Genomic DNA, 15,027 nt, shown 5'->3' with positions numbered 1-15,027 from the left:
AATAATATATTTATTATTACCATTTTCCTAATGGCTGCATTTGAGTGTTCAGCTGCTGTTGCTATTAGATCCAAAGACTCTGAAAGATCAATGAGTACAGTATATTGTTACAGTAACATAACAGACACTTTATTTTATATTAGTTTATATTGTATCAATTGCATATAGAAAGAATGGACTGTATTGTATATTAGACAGTAAAGCTGCTGTTGCTATTAGGTCCAAAGACTCTGAAAGATCAATGAGTACAGTATATTGTTACAGTAACATAACAGACACTTTATCTTATATGAGTTTATTTTGTATCAATTGCATATAGAAAGAATGGACTGTATTGTATAATAGCCAATAAAGCTTGGCTTTATCCATGTACTACATGCAATGATGGCTTTCCCTCCTTGGAGACTGTAGGTGCACAGACTCCCCATTAGTAGAGCCTGTAGGCATCCAGACAGTTTATTAGCATGTAGATACACAGACTTTCCATTACAGGACACTATAGGTGCACAGACTGGAGACTGTAGGTGCACAGTCATTACATTATTGGAAAATGTGGGCACACGGACTGTCCATCCATAGAACCTGTGGTCATACAGACTGTCCATTATTGGAGCCTATGAGGACACAGACTGTCCATCGATGCAGCCTATGGTCACACGGATTGTCCATTAATGGAGCCTGCTGGTGCACAAAATTTCCATAACTATAACCATTAGTCACAAGGACTTTTCACCCAGACCTGCAATCTTTGCTACTGAAGAAGTTCAAAGCTTATGAGAGGAAGCTTATATTGGCCTTTTAGCCCTGGGTGCTCAGGAACGGTTTTAGATATAATTTCCCAAGCAATTGTACCTCCTGAGGTAGCTACTGATTTATGTTCCAAATTAAAAAGGCGACCTTGGGCTTTAATTTTAAGCCCCATAGGAACCCAGGTTAATAATAAAAATTCTTGGTTGATTGGTCATGTAAAAAAGATTAAGCCCCATCAATATGATTTGTAAGACTTTACAATACATAGTTCCTGATATATTTTTTTCCCCGACGGCATAACCTACTCTCTGCATCTCTGCGGTCTCTTGAATCCTCCGGCAGTTTCTGGAGATAATCTTTGAGAAGCAGCTCATACCGTGGGATTCGCTGGACAGGCCCCAACATGTGATGCTGTAATGTAAGGTTGCCACAGGCCTCCTCTTTCTGAAACACAATAAAAAATATGCTGAGAAAGGAATGTAAAAACACCTGGACTTTAAATATTGTGTACATTATGTGTCCTGACATACTGCTTTACAGTAAATGACCAAAGGGCCATTAAAAATTGTCATACACAAAGGCTAAAGGCTAAAGGAGCACCAGTATGAAGATGTGGATTTGTATATTTTAATTTCTCTCCCAAAAACCAAATATTTTACTTGCAAATTTTATATTTAGCTTGCTCATTATGTCACATAGCTTTTACTTAAAGTATAATCCAGTTTTTGATTTTACCCCGGATCCCCCCTCCTTTCTGTATAAAGAAAGGGCTTAGTTCTTATTCTCCAGCCAGTTCCAGGAGTCCTAATGGTCCTCATTTAGCCCATTTTCTTCCAGCTCAGCCTGTCATTTACACACCTCTAGGGGTGCAAACAGGCTGTGCTCAGTTTTACAGGACCAAGTGACATTGACAGGTCCTTAAATGAGGAACACTTAGTCCTGTTAGATCCCCGCCTCTGTTGCCACAAGAGAAACTAGAAGTCCTTTGAAGTTACAAGACCAGCTAGAGGAATTTAGGATTTGTGGCTAAGCTCGTTTCTGCACTGTATCTATGGAAAGGGCCATGGTTGCCAAATAGACTGGACTTAAACGTGCTTCCCTTTGTTTTTTCTGCCTTTTACCCTCACAAGTAGTGACAAGAAGCTTGCATTTCAGGTTGGACCAACAGGTATTTTCTCTACTAGCTAAAAATGTTCTAAGCCTGCACTCAGCTAGACTGAATAACGTCTCCTATGTTGTGTAGATGAGAGAGGGGGTGTTCTGTATTTCAGAATGTGATAACTGGGTAGGGCTGACAATACCATTTGTAATTTCATTGCAGCTGTGTTGTCAATTAAAACAGACTCACATGCCCCCCTCAACCTGAAAGTAGAAGTTTTTTCTTTTTGCACCTGGTGACAAATAACAGAGGAGCTAAGAGAAAGTGAATGTCCACTGCTGTGATGATTTACACCCAAAAGAATGATTTTTCAAACAGAACCTGTGGCTTTCCTATTCATTGTCAAAGCAGAGTAATACTTTAAAAACTTCTCCTATTCGTTATGGCGCTCTGTCTCACTTGAATATGACTTGACTGCTTTACAGTCAGCAATAGACAGAGAGCTGGGTAAGAAATGACAGCATTACACCTTCAGTGACATTGACATATGAATTTTCTATAACTCAGATTTGTAAATACTAAGTATATCAGTGTCAACAATGTTGTGTCAGCTTCTTTAGTTTACAAGCCTGCTAGAGTTCAGCCCCACCTATCTTTGTGCTGGGACTAGCTTGCAAAATTCTCACTCTCTAATTAACCTAAACACAGGTAATGTTTCATTGATCAGCATGTAAAATGTCTGTAGACAGTCGCACAGTATGAAGCTGACTGATTACTGGTCTGCTAGGAAAATCTATCCTTGGGCGATTCAGTTATATGGGTTAAGAGGAAGTTCAGAAACTCAAGTTCCTTTAGTGCCGAGCCAAAAATTCCTTTTCCATCTCCAATCTCAGCATCTGGTAATTATTGGTCATAAAAATAAATAGGAAAAAAACAGCTACCTAGGGTCTGAGCCATTTAACCCTATGTAGGCAAAGAACTGATTGCAAGAATAAAGGGATAATTCCACATTCATATGATATAGGTATATATTGACTTAGGAGAAGCAATTAACTGCTATGCAGTACATTTACTTTTTATTTTTCTTTATGTAAAGAGTTAACCCAAACTTGATTTTCTTTATTTATGGAAACACTGGGGTGTTTTGTACATTGATTATGTTTAAAGCACAAGTGCAATGTCCTGGTCAGGTAACTGCTGTCCTAGCAACTTTTTAATTTTTGTGACAATATGGATATAACCGGCACATCTTTAAGCATAGAAACCCCAGCCCTCTTCTGTAGTTAGGGAAGGTAATGTAATGGTCTCAGTTTCACATTTGCACTAACCACTTAACAATTTTAAATGATGTGTGACATTTCTTTTCTCAAAAAAGACAAGATACATTTAAACCTCCATCAGCTGCTGACTGGCAGAGATGTCCTGTTTAGAACTTCTGCCAATAAGTATTTTGAGTGGACAGCTTACCAGCTCTTTGGCTACCATCAGTTTCCCAAGCCAGTTGTTTTTATTGAACTTCACAACCCACTTAGAGAAACTCATTGGCATCCAGTGCAGGCTATGATGGTCAGGCACAGGCTTGTCTTAAAACCCACAGAAAAAAAAAGATTTTGCTTGATGATAGCTTAAGTACAGCTTATGGCAAAGTTGAACTTTTTTGGACAAAGAAAGTTTTTTTGAAAGATTCCTTACCTGTACTTCCTGAATGATGCTCTTGAACTGGGATGAGCGCTCAGTCCATGTGTTCACAAACTCCATGGCTCTGTCAAAGTTTTTTACATACTCGCCATACATCTTGAGAAAAGGAGCTAGCTTTTGCAAGATGTCTCCAATTCGAGGATTGGTATCCCTAAAGGGAATAAAAAAAGTATTTATTTATAGTTCTGGAAAATTAAGATCGAGCAATGTTTCTATTGGCCAGGGCTGTAACAATTTTACCATAAGTTCTTAACCCTGCATCATTCACATAAATAATATGTTTCAAGACCTTTTTAACATAAGGGAACCCTTGAAATAACTTTCAGGTCTTTAAGGAACCCCTTCTACAATTACTATATCCACAGCCCATGGTATAATAGTGTTGCGGTCAGTAGGAAGAATGCCTTATACATTGCCAGCCATTGGGATAAATGTCACCCTTACAGATAGCTAAAAAAAATACTGGTGTCACCTAAACTGACCTAAGAGTAACAACCTGCCCATTGCTCAAGGAAACCCAAGCAACCTCTGGAGGAACCCCAGTTGAGAAACACTGACCTAAATGCTTTGTGCTCTAATCATATTAAATTTATATATTGTGGTAAATTACTGTGGGTTGCTCATGGTAATGGGATGCTTACAGGGCAGACAAGAGGCAAAAAACTCCAGAAGTCCAAAAAAAAGCAGTTTTTTTTTCTTACCCAAGTGTTACAGCACATTCCACAACTTTAAAGTCAAAACCATAAATAGTAGCCTGGCTGGCCATATGGCTACCTAACTGCGTGTCCTCTCCTTCCAACACACACTATATCATCACTGTTCACTCACAGTTTAAGTCTCGTTTTCCCACTGGCTTTCCTGGAGCTCTCTCCTCTTTTCCTGCAGCCTGGAACAGACCCTGGCTCCTTTCCCAGCCTGGAACACACTTCCTCTCAGCCTGGAACCCTCTGGCTACCTTCTCAGCCTGGAGCCCTCTGGCTGCCTTCTCAGCCTGGAACCCCCTGTCTGCCTTCTCAGCCTAGAAATCTCTGGCTGGAGCCATCTGGAGCCTGGAACCATCTGGCTTCCTTCTTGGGCCTGGAACCCTCTGGCTCTCTCTCAGCCTGGAACCTTCTGGCTCCTTATCCATCACACTCCAGCCTCTGACTGATCACACTCCAGCCAGCAACACACTGGCTGATCATCTCCCTTCTTGCAGCTGAGTGCAGGTGAATATATTCCCAAATCAGAGTTGAGCCAGGGAACCCACCCTTTCACTCCCTTGGCCAACTCCAGGGCCCTATAGAACCTGGTTTCTTTTCTAGGAAACCTATCCAAACCTAATAATACTCTCTTTCCCTGGAGACTTTAACACTTACCCTGCATTTCTTAGGGACACACTCATGTATACATGAGAAATATCTAGGAAACATCATGGTTAGGATCCCTTAGCTTTCAGTACGCAGGTTCTACAAATTGCCTAAAACCATTATCAAGGATTGTAGTTCCCTAATCACATCCAATATATCCATAATGGATGGGGTTGAGTCTTTTTAGATGGCTGTTTTATTGAAGTTCATACAATAAATGGTCAGACCAATATGTGTATGCAGCTTTATAATGCTTACCACTCTTGCATGCGCTTTTCCAGCTCTGGCAGAAGGAACTGTTGATGGAAGCAATATATGGAACAGATGTTGGAGAAAATTCCCATAACTACTTCAATAGGGAAAGAACCTTTTGTTCCAGCTTCTTCCATGAGCCGAGCACAGAACACCTGCAGAATGAAAGAAAATTTGTACAGAAATCCACTATATGACACAAGGCATTGAGGTAGTGTTTTCAAGGATTTTTTTTTGGAGAAACATGACATCAGTTTCTTGGAAATAATTGTATTAAATAATATTTTTAAAAGCTTGCTTCTATTTGTCAATTGTAATAATATGAAAACAATGGGCAATTATATTTTCTAAATACGACTCTACAAAACAGTTCTCGTTTTAACTGTTGTTATTGCTACTCAATAGTTGTGTGGAACGGCTGCTTATAACAATGCAAACCTTTGGATTGGTTGACCACCATGCACACTCTCTTGCTTATATCTCAACAGATAGTAAGCAGGGAGGAAATATGACAGCAGTGAAATATAGCTGGTACCCTATCTATTGAACTCAATATTTAATACATTATGAATTACAATTATGGATAAAAAGCATGTAAAAAATTGAAGGTCAAACCAATTAAAGCAGGAATGGTAAACTCAAATGTTAAAGTGGGTCAAATTTAGCAGAACAAATCTTCAAGGGGCTTCGTTATATCTACCGAGGGCCACATATGCAAAATAAGATTAAAGCACTCTAGTAATTCTATTTGGTAAAAATTACAATCATTTATCCAGCAGAAACTGCCATATAACATAACCTGAACTACTGGTTACATAGTAAATTGTATATAATGGAGAACAGTTGGGGCCTTATTTATTCCCCATTTTTAAACCAGCCGAGGGTCACAAAAAGAGTTCAGGGTCTACACGTAGCCCACCAAAATATCTATTTGATATACTTGCATTGGAGTAAACACTGCAATAATAACTGGGTGTTTAAGGCTTTGAAATACCTTCCTTCTCTTAGTGAAAATGCTGCTTCCGACCTTCCCAGGTCACTATTCTGATGGCATGCTTAACTAATGGCCTGGTTCAAAGTATTTTATTTTAAAGCTCACAGGGGTTCTCCTGACTTTTTTCTCTTCTATAGAGTCCTCCTCCATGGCAGGATAGGGTGTATTTTATGCTGGACTTTCAAACATTTACCATAGCCGGAAAAAGAAAATGCATGTGCTCCCACTGCCCTGTTCTTTTACCCCTTTTTGGTATGCTAGGTCCGAGGCTACTAATCATAAACTGTTAATGCCCCAGCACAGCCAAATAAAGCAGTGGGTCAGCCACTGAAAAAAACACACTTGCTATTATGGTTTAGGTGTCTTTGACCTTGATTTCTCTTGCTGGTTTACAAGATTCTGGACTGCTAAACACTGCAGTTAGTTTACCATGGCTGCATCTGTTTGCAGCCATCGCTCGGGGCACAAGCAGGTTAGGGAGGGAAGAAACAACACCAATGAGGTGAGCTCAAAAAATTAGGGGCTACAGAGCAAGCAAGCACGACAGGGAGGTTTATGAGAAGAGTACAGGACTAACAGTATATCCCAGGTTACCTTATCCCCCCAATTAAAAAGCCCAACCCTCCTTTGCCACTGAAACTCCTTGCATCCTCCCACCCCCCCTGATTTGTGGCCTTGTGGACACAAGTGTGGCCCTTTAAAATTGGACAGCAATTTCTTAACAAAAATTTTTATACTATGACTTCCTGCACTACTGCTAAAAGTTAAGCCTATAAAAACGTAAGTAATTCATACAATACTTCCGTTCTATTTCTGTGATTTTAATTGGGCTTTGAAGAAAGATATTTCCAAGAACAATTGCCTCACCTGGTCCAGGAGATGTAAGCGGGACACGTAGGCTTTCTCAGTCTGCAGCAGCTCATTAGCGATGTTATATACTTTCTGGCGTGCTGTGAACTGTAATAAAGAATTACACAAGATGCAAATAACTAAAAGGAGTGAGAAAAGAAACACAATTGCTCTTTGATAATAATAAAAAGCCTACTAAACACAGATTACATAATTCTTTTAAAAAGGTATACTATTCTATATGTTAGTATTTCAAAATATTACTAATAATATTTTATAACAATAATGGCATGTACAGAAATGTTTCACAACAGCATTGAATAAATGTTATAGTTCTGTAAAAGGCGGTATAATTTTGATTATGTATAATGGGATTACAGTGCCCTTTCTATACAATGTAACATTCCCAACATTTATTCTTACTGAAGAATTGTCGCCTCAACATTTATTTAAACGACAATGGTTCTATAAAATTATATGCATATTTAACAAGAGGCTGGGCCAGCACAGACAGTTATTAGCCACTCCAAGAAAATTAGAGCGCTATGACATACAAAAAGGAGGGGAAACTGTTATTGTTGGGAATCGACTTCTAAGTTGTTGTAGTTCATTGTAGGTACATTGTAAGTGAACAATATAATAGGAAATTTAAAATAGTTGATTTTTCTGTGATTGTACCTACATTTTTTAAAGCTGTTGGTGGGGATCTTTCCAAATTGCAGGTCTGCAGTGCCAGGGCAAAAGCACCCAAAGCAAAGAGTCCAACGTCCCCCTCCCCTGTGACATCTCAGCAGCAAAGAATGCAGGTCCTGCTTTTTTTGCGCTTCCACCTACTGAAGCAGCTACCTCTTCTACCTACCCTTGGCCCAGTCATGGTTACCAGCAGTGTCTGTCTGCACCTCTCCCTCCCGCATCGAAATAAATCATTTATAGATTTATGAGTCTGAATGAATCATGTGTGCAGGTCTGGGTGCCCTTTAATATCAGTAAAACGTCTTTAAACTCATCCCCACCACTGAGTAGTTATCAAACCCTTGATTACACAAAGCATGATTACACACAATGAAATTTCATTTTGGAAGATGGCCACACTTCCAGCTGCTGGAGCTGGCTGTGTGGGCTGAATAAGGTCACTTTCTGGCCTGGAAATGATCCAAAATTGCATTCCAGTATCCGATCCCCAATTATGTCGCCTGATACAGTGCTTGTTCTCTGCAGCAAAAAGTGTAATACAACTAAAAGGAAGTCCAGCTAAAGTGCTCAAACGACCCATTACCATGTTTTATTAAAAAAAATGGTTCTCAATGGAAAGCTTTTCCCTTATTTCCTGTTCACTGGCCACTGCGATAGCAAAGTAAAGGTCAATTTTTCTAGGCGAAAGGAACAACCTGAGATAGATTATAACTTCTTCATACTCTATCCAAAAAGAAAATGGTAGCAGGAAGAAATTTCAGCTGTCCTCAACTAGTAGGTTTGTTTTGCCAACCCCAGATTAAATCTTCAGTATATAGAAAAATACCAGAGAATTATTGTATTAAGTGAATTTAGGTGAATTTAAAATACATCATACAAAGCACACATATTGTTGTAGTACACATATATACAAAGCAAGATTGGACATCCCAATAATGGGAAATGTGACCTATTAGGCTAGACAGAGTATCCAGTGTTCTCCCCAGCCCCTTTTACTTGGGTGGAACACCCAGCACTTATTAGTAACCACCTGGCTGTTTTAGGGTAGTTGCTTTTGAGTTGGGTCAATAGAGGGGCTGCCACCCACCTAAAATTTTATCCCACCCAGCCTAAAAATCTTTCTGGGTTCTACACTGGTATCCCTAATGTCAATAGATTGTGAGTAAGGTAACTCCTTGTTTTCAGATGGGTTTCGAATGTCGGCTTCCTCAGGGGATTTATGGAAAGCGCTGTTTACAAGTTTTAGTAGATTAGGAGCCTAATATCAGGGATATCACAAAGGTAGGTATATAAGTGTTATTTTGGTATTGGGTCCCTGTGTTAGCTGCAGCAAAGTTTAAGGTGCCATGTGCAGAGTTCGACGGACGGAGGTGCTACAGTCTGGAGAGAAAAGGCCTTTACTTGTAAATAAATAAATAACTTAAAAAAAATATATAATGAAAATAAATCCCTATAAAAAAGCCAAAAGGTAAAACGCATCGGGCTACAAGACGTTACCTTACTCACAATCTATGGACATTAGGGATATTCTGTCTCTGTCTCAATTTCCCATTATTGGGAATGACCAATCTTGCTTTGTATATATGTGTAGTACAAAAATGTGTGTGTATGTATTTAATGTAATGTAGTATAATGTATTTAAAACTCACCTAATATAAGTTACTTTGCCACAAAAAAAACAGCTTTTTCTGTTATTTTTCTATAAACTAAAGTCAAATGATGAACAGAATTTGTTATGTAGTACTGTATTTTATTGAAGTGTTTATGCTTCCATGTAAATATCAGGAAGCTCCATACAGACTCTGGGGAAAGGTAGACTGATAATAGGATGAAGGCTGCTGTTGTGAATAAAACATATTTGTGTGTTTTGTTTCCACGTGGGCAGGGTATCATCTAATAAATGACTCCAAGCTTTATTGATCCAAAGCTGTTATCTACATGAATGTTGCACAACAGCTGATGCATGGCAATCTCCCACAACCCAGACTCTTTGTGAGTCAGTCTCTAATTCAAAACCTTCAGACACAACACTGCCAACTAATTACTGAGAAAACACATATCTTATTATTTTGGGTTTAGTAAAACAGCATATTTTGAGGTTTTAATGTGACAAAAAATTCCACTACAATTGTGTCATGCTTGCAATTGATCTCAATCTAAACATACCCTGCAGCAGGGCCATTTATTGGAAATCACTGAAAATTATTGGAAGATGATAGCAAGGACAACCAGTTGTGCAATAGTGCATACCGATTTCAGTACGGGTGTCCATAAAAGTTTCTATAAAAGCTGTCCACTTCTGAGACAGCTTAGAGGGTTGGTCTAGGCACTACCTAAATCTCCCTCTCCCCATGTCCCAGCATTATTTTGTTTTCCATTTTACCTTGTTCCTGGTATGGGAAACAGCTTTTATTACTCCCTTTGACATCATTACAGGCTTGTAAATTCTTGCAGGGCTGCTGCTGGGAGGTCACTACCTAGTGATGTAGGTCAGCCTCCCAAGGCCTAAATCTTGAAAAAGCCCCTTTTTAACATGCAGTGTGTGGGTTGATTTTTAAAATTGAAGGCAGCATGATTTTTCACTAAAGAAATAAATGTATGAATTTGAGATGGGACAGGGAGGGGTGAAGCATAAGCAATGTTCTGTAACTCAGACAGCCACCAGCTAAGCGTGGTATGGAGATATTAAAGAAGAAATAGACCTGTGTAATGTTATGTGTTCATAAATAAGTTTATGATATCACAATATAAAGCAACAGTATCATTTTATCAAACAAGATGCAATCTTTAAAACAGTAGTACTTGAGCTCCAGACTTTGCTGAGGCAGTCAGGGGGAATTATGTCATTAGTGCACCAAAGGCTGGAGGACTCCTCAACTCCTCCAACCATTCCCAATGACAATAATCAGACTGTAAGAGCCTGTGTTGACGTTTATGACATAAGCTTGACCTACAGTTAACCTCTCTATGAACTGCACTTGACCTGCTTTAAATAGGTTTTACACTCCCACGGACTTGTCAAAACCCCCTGACACAATCCCTAACATTTTAATTTTGTAGCCAACATAGAACAAGTGTCTGATCTGTAAAAGATTTGAATATGTAGCAAAAAAAAAGCTGGAGAATGTTCATGCTTTGCCACTTTAGGGGAAAAGTCTCCTTAAAAAACAGAGCAATATCAGATGTATAAATAAGCCATTTTATGGTAGCTGGCAACACACTGAACACTGCAGGAAATGAAGCTTGGTGTGATAATGTAAATTGGTTCGAGTGATATTATTAGAGATAGGACTAATCACTAGAAAGACATTTCTACAGGCACATGCTGAACAGCTGTTTGTATTCAAATCTCACTCGGCAACCTCATCTTACCTTGCATGGGTCTAACCTCCCGATAGGCATTTCTTCTTCTCCGCCACTGCCGTCCTCCATGTCGCTATCCCCCTCTGAGTCACGCGTAGAGCCATGTTGTGCTGTAATATGTGGGGTCTCCATTTCCTCTCTACCACCTTCCTCCACCTCCCCAAGGAAGCACATCTCCTCGCTGGTCGATGGAGAGCTAATGCTGTCAATGCCACTGTCCCTGTTTGCCAGTTTTCCTAAGGAGTCCTGTTCTCCTCTTTCTTCAGCATCGCCCTCTCCCACCACAAGTCTTCGCCTCCTCTCTAGACTGGACTGGGATACATCTGGTTCAAGAAGATCCAAGAGTTTGTTTTCCAGCTCTCCCATGCTGTATCCAGAATGTTCAGAAGGTCCGTTGTTGACCTCAACGTGACTATCAGGGTCGTTAATGGGATAAGAGCGTTCAGGTGGAATGATTGGCTCTCTGGGGGGTAAAGATTATAAAAATGATGGTTAGTAAGTGATTTAAATTTTTTCTTTTTTTCTGCATGCAGTAAGTAAAGTATGGTCCACAAGCCCCTCTAAGTCTTATACTTCTCTGCCCACGTTCCTCGGAGACCTTCCTCATTCATTATACATGGTGTATGGTCTCACCAAAGAAATTAGTATACAATTGTAAGAAGAGATCCATTAAGAAATACTGCAGAAATTACCCCGTTGTTTTTAGCAGGTCACAAGGTAAATATCCCCAGGAACAAATAACAGGTAAATATTAGCATTGGAGAAGTTGGGTAAGGAGGTTTACAAGTATCTAAAGGCTATGATTTTTTTGGAGTTGGGCTTTAAAGTAAACCTTTACCATGTTAAGCCTAAGGCTACGTACACACATCAGATGATTTTCATCTGATAATTGCCGCAGGGCTGATATCAGACGATAATCTGGCATGTGTACAGCGTCCGTCCTGGCAGATCCACGGACAACAAATGAGGAACGATCGTAATGAAAGTAAAGGGGAGAGAGCACAGCGGGGTGCCGCTCCATATTTCTTTCCATACAGCAGAACAGCACTGTATGTACAGCGCTCGTTTATGCATCATGCATCTTTAGTCGTTGGAAAGGATCGACAATTATTGCATGTGTGTACACAGCCTAACAGTCCCCTCCACACCAGGAGATCTTGCCTATGTTCCCATCCTCCACTTTTGGCCCCTAATGGAAAATCCACCAACCTAAAACCTATAGTAGAGGTGGCTTTCACGTTAAAGCCCAAAAAGAAAAGGCAATGCCTGTGCAGATCTACCTGGCCTTCCATATTTCCGACAAACCTACCAAAGGCCATAACCCTTAGTTCAGGTTGCCAGCTAATCTAAAGGGGTTTGAAGTGGTGAAGTATGAAAAGCCCCAGATATTAGCTTAACCTTCTTTAGCCAGGAAGCCGCTGTAGACAATAGGCTCTGTCATCATTTCTGACATATAAGCTGTCTGTAATGACCCATAATAACCAAATCAAATTTAAACCCTTGTTTTCTTTGGCAGGTTTAAACAGTTTTGTTATGGGACAACACACACATTCTTTTTGTAAAGCACAGTAATGCATAAATAACAACAGTAATTTGATCCAACAATGGTCACTCCTGAGTTGAAGGAGAATGTTTATATCTGCTGGGAATCCGCTACAAGGACTGCTCAGAAATGTGAAAAGAAATGCAAAACAAAAAAAAACAAAAAGAATCAAAGATTTAATACTTTTTTTTAATTGAGTGACATTCTCTTTTAGTGACATAGTTATCATGTGATACTTTTAAATTTCACAATTTTTTTAAAGCATGATAGTCCCTGGATGATGTCATTTACATGCTTGCAGAACATAAACAGTTACACAGACATACTCCAAAAATATTTGGCTGGGAATATTTGCGATGATATTGTGTATAAGCCTCCAACAGGAAACCGAGTGCAAATGATGTGATGGAATGCTTTGATAAAAAACTTTTTAATGGTAAAGATCTGATACTGGGAGAACAATTAGTTGGACTGAGAAATAAAGCTGCACTTTAATATAGTAAAACTAGTCATTTTTTGGGAGCTAGTAATGAAAGGTTAAAAAACACTTTAAAGTGAGTCACATTCATAAATTTATTAACAATCAGAGATTTAAAACAAACACTCACTGACTACTTGTAGTTGAAGGTACTGTCCAGCAACCCATTACTTGTGAAATTAAAGGCTATAGAGGTAAAGCTACAAGACTGTTTTAGAAAAGCTGTAGTGTTGGTTATTTAAATTTGTTTGGCAACGACGGACTTAGCCAACAGTGGGCCCCAGCTCGGAACTGACTTGGGGTCCCCCTGCTGAACTGACTTGGGGCTCTTGCTGGCTGAGGATGGGCTAGGGCCCATGTCAATTGGCACCTCCCTATGTCCCCCCCTGTTGCTTGGCACCGTTCTTTAATCACAATAAATAAATCTATTTGTTACTATTAACAATACAAACATCTTGCACTCACCTTTCAAATTTCTCAATCAAGGAGGTAACTGCTGAGGGAGTCCCATCCTTGTCTGGGCGCAGGGACACCCGTGAGAGTCGGGGGTCTGCTGGCAATGGACGTGAAGGGGGTGGCGGAATATGGCCTGGAGGCCGGGGTCTTCTCACGCTCTGGAGATGTGCAGGCTTTGGAGGAACTGTATAAAGAGACGAGCAGATGAATGAGACTCCAGTAATTACTAAACCTTCATTCTGTTATCAAAGACACAAGGAACAGACGACATCTGTCTGCATCAGATTTAAAATGAATGATTTTAACTGTCTGAGATGTCACTTTTCTTTGAAAATTGGAGTAACGGCAATTTCTTGTGGCTTGGGGGCTTATAAAGCTATGGTGTCTTGCTTGGACATTTAATGGCTAGCAATGGCTAGCATAATAGAAATACGTGTAAAATGTAATCCTATGAGGAATCTTGTGACTGTATTAAAACACGAGGCTGAATACTAGGGCCTTTATCTACTCCAAGATTGCTTTAATGTAAAATAATCAAGGCTGCCAATGTGGAACTTCTTACAAAAAAGTTTTAGTTAAAATGGGAAAAGTTTTGAATATTTCTGATTGTCAGGTTACTGATTTACCATTGCCAAGGATTCTGTATGGTCTGGTATAGGAGGGCTGTGACATCCTAGTGACACCATTGTTTCGTTTTTGTTTTTTTAACACAGTAGTTAAGGTTTAGAGGGTCTTTAAGCTTTTTATTGCCCAATTGCCATATTACTTTATATATGTCTTTTTTGTATTGCAGTCTGTGTGGGCTCACCATGAAGTAAATACTCTACAGTGGACTATGACAGGGGGTCCGAGCATTTTCAAGGGAATTCAAAATGTTATTAAAAGAGAAATTCTGAACAATAAATATAATGTGATCAGGTAGGTTCTTTTGCAGAAGTGACAGGCACATAATGTCTCTTTTGCAATAAAATTAAGTTACCTGCCTGTTGACAATTTTTTAGGTACACTCACCTCTCTTTGTTCCAGCACCAGCACTGCCATCCTCACCAGGTTTTCTTTCAGGTTTGGGACTTTTGTCATCATGATTGGACAGACTGTGTAGGATTTCATTAAATCCCACAAACAGTGGACAGAATGAAATTGGAGAGAGTGCAGAGAAGTGCAACTAAACTAATTAAAGGAATGGAGGAGTTTAGCTATGAGGAGAGATTAGCTGAACGGAATCTATTTCCCTTTAGAAGAGATGTTTAAGGGGGGATATGATCACCCTGTATAAATATATTTAAATGGTACATATAGAGAACTTTCCTCCCCATTATTTACTTTAGGATCATTACAAGGGGGCGCTCTTTTCGTCTGGAGGAAAAGAAGTTTAAGCTTCGGATAAGGAAGGGATTCTTCACTGTAAGGTCTGTGAAAATGTGGAATAGCTCCCTCAAGAAGTAGTTTCAGCAACTGCTATAGATTGCTTTATGAAAAAAATGGATTATTTTCTAGAAGCAC

General features: G+C 39.5%; 1 protein-coding gene across 2 annotated transcripts in view; it reads right to left on the bottom strand.

Moving 5' to 3' along the window:
* FGD1 (FYVE, RhoGEF and PH domain containing 1) overlaps positions 1-15,027 on the bottom strand; it is a 116,915-nt gene that overhangs the window by 11,644 nt on the left and 90,244 nt on the right. For both annotated transcript variants that reach the window (XM_072429411.1, XM_072429412.1), the window contains exons 3-9: positions 13,534-13,708; positions 11,057-11,510; positions 7,010-7,099; positions 5,155-5,303; positions 3,542-3,698; positions 1,056-1,194; positions 21-79 (exon numbers count right to left, since the gene is read on the bottom strand). In XM_072429411.1, the coding sequence (XP_072285512.1) occupies positions 21-79; positions 1,056-1,194; positions 3,542-3,698; positions 5,155-5,303; positions 7,010-7,099; positions 11,057-11,510; positions 13,534-13,708 (1,223 nt within the window). The remainder of the gene's footprint in view (positions 1-20; positions 80-1,055; positions 1,195-3,541; positions 3,699-5,154; positions 5,304-7,009; positions 7,100-11,056; positions 11,511-13,533; positions 13,709-15,027) is intronic.

This window comes from Pyxicephalus adspersus, chromosome Z (assembly GCF_032062135.1).
Source record: "Pyxicephalus adspersus chromosome Z, UCB_Pads_2.0, whole genome shotgun sequence".
In the NCBI taxonomy this organism is placed as follows: Eukaryota; Metazoa; Chordata; class Amphibia; order Anura; family Pyxicephalidae; genus Pyxicephalus; species Pyxicephalus adspersus.
Note: the sequence above shows the minus strand (reverse complement) of the source record. Positions and strands in the feature narration are given on the sequence as shown.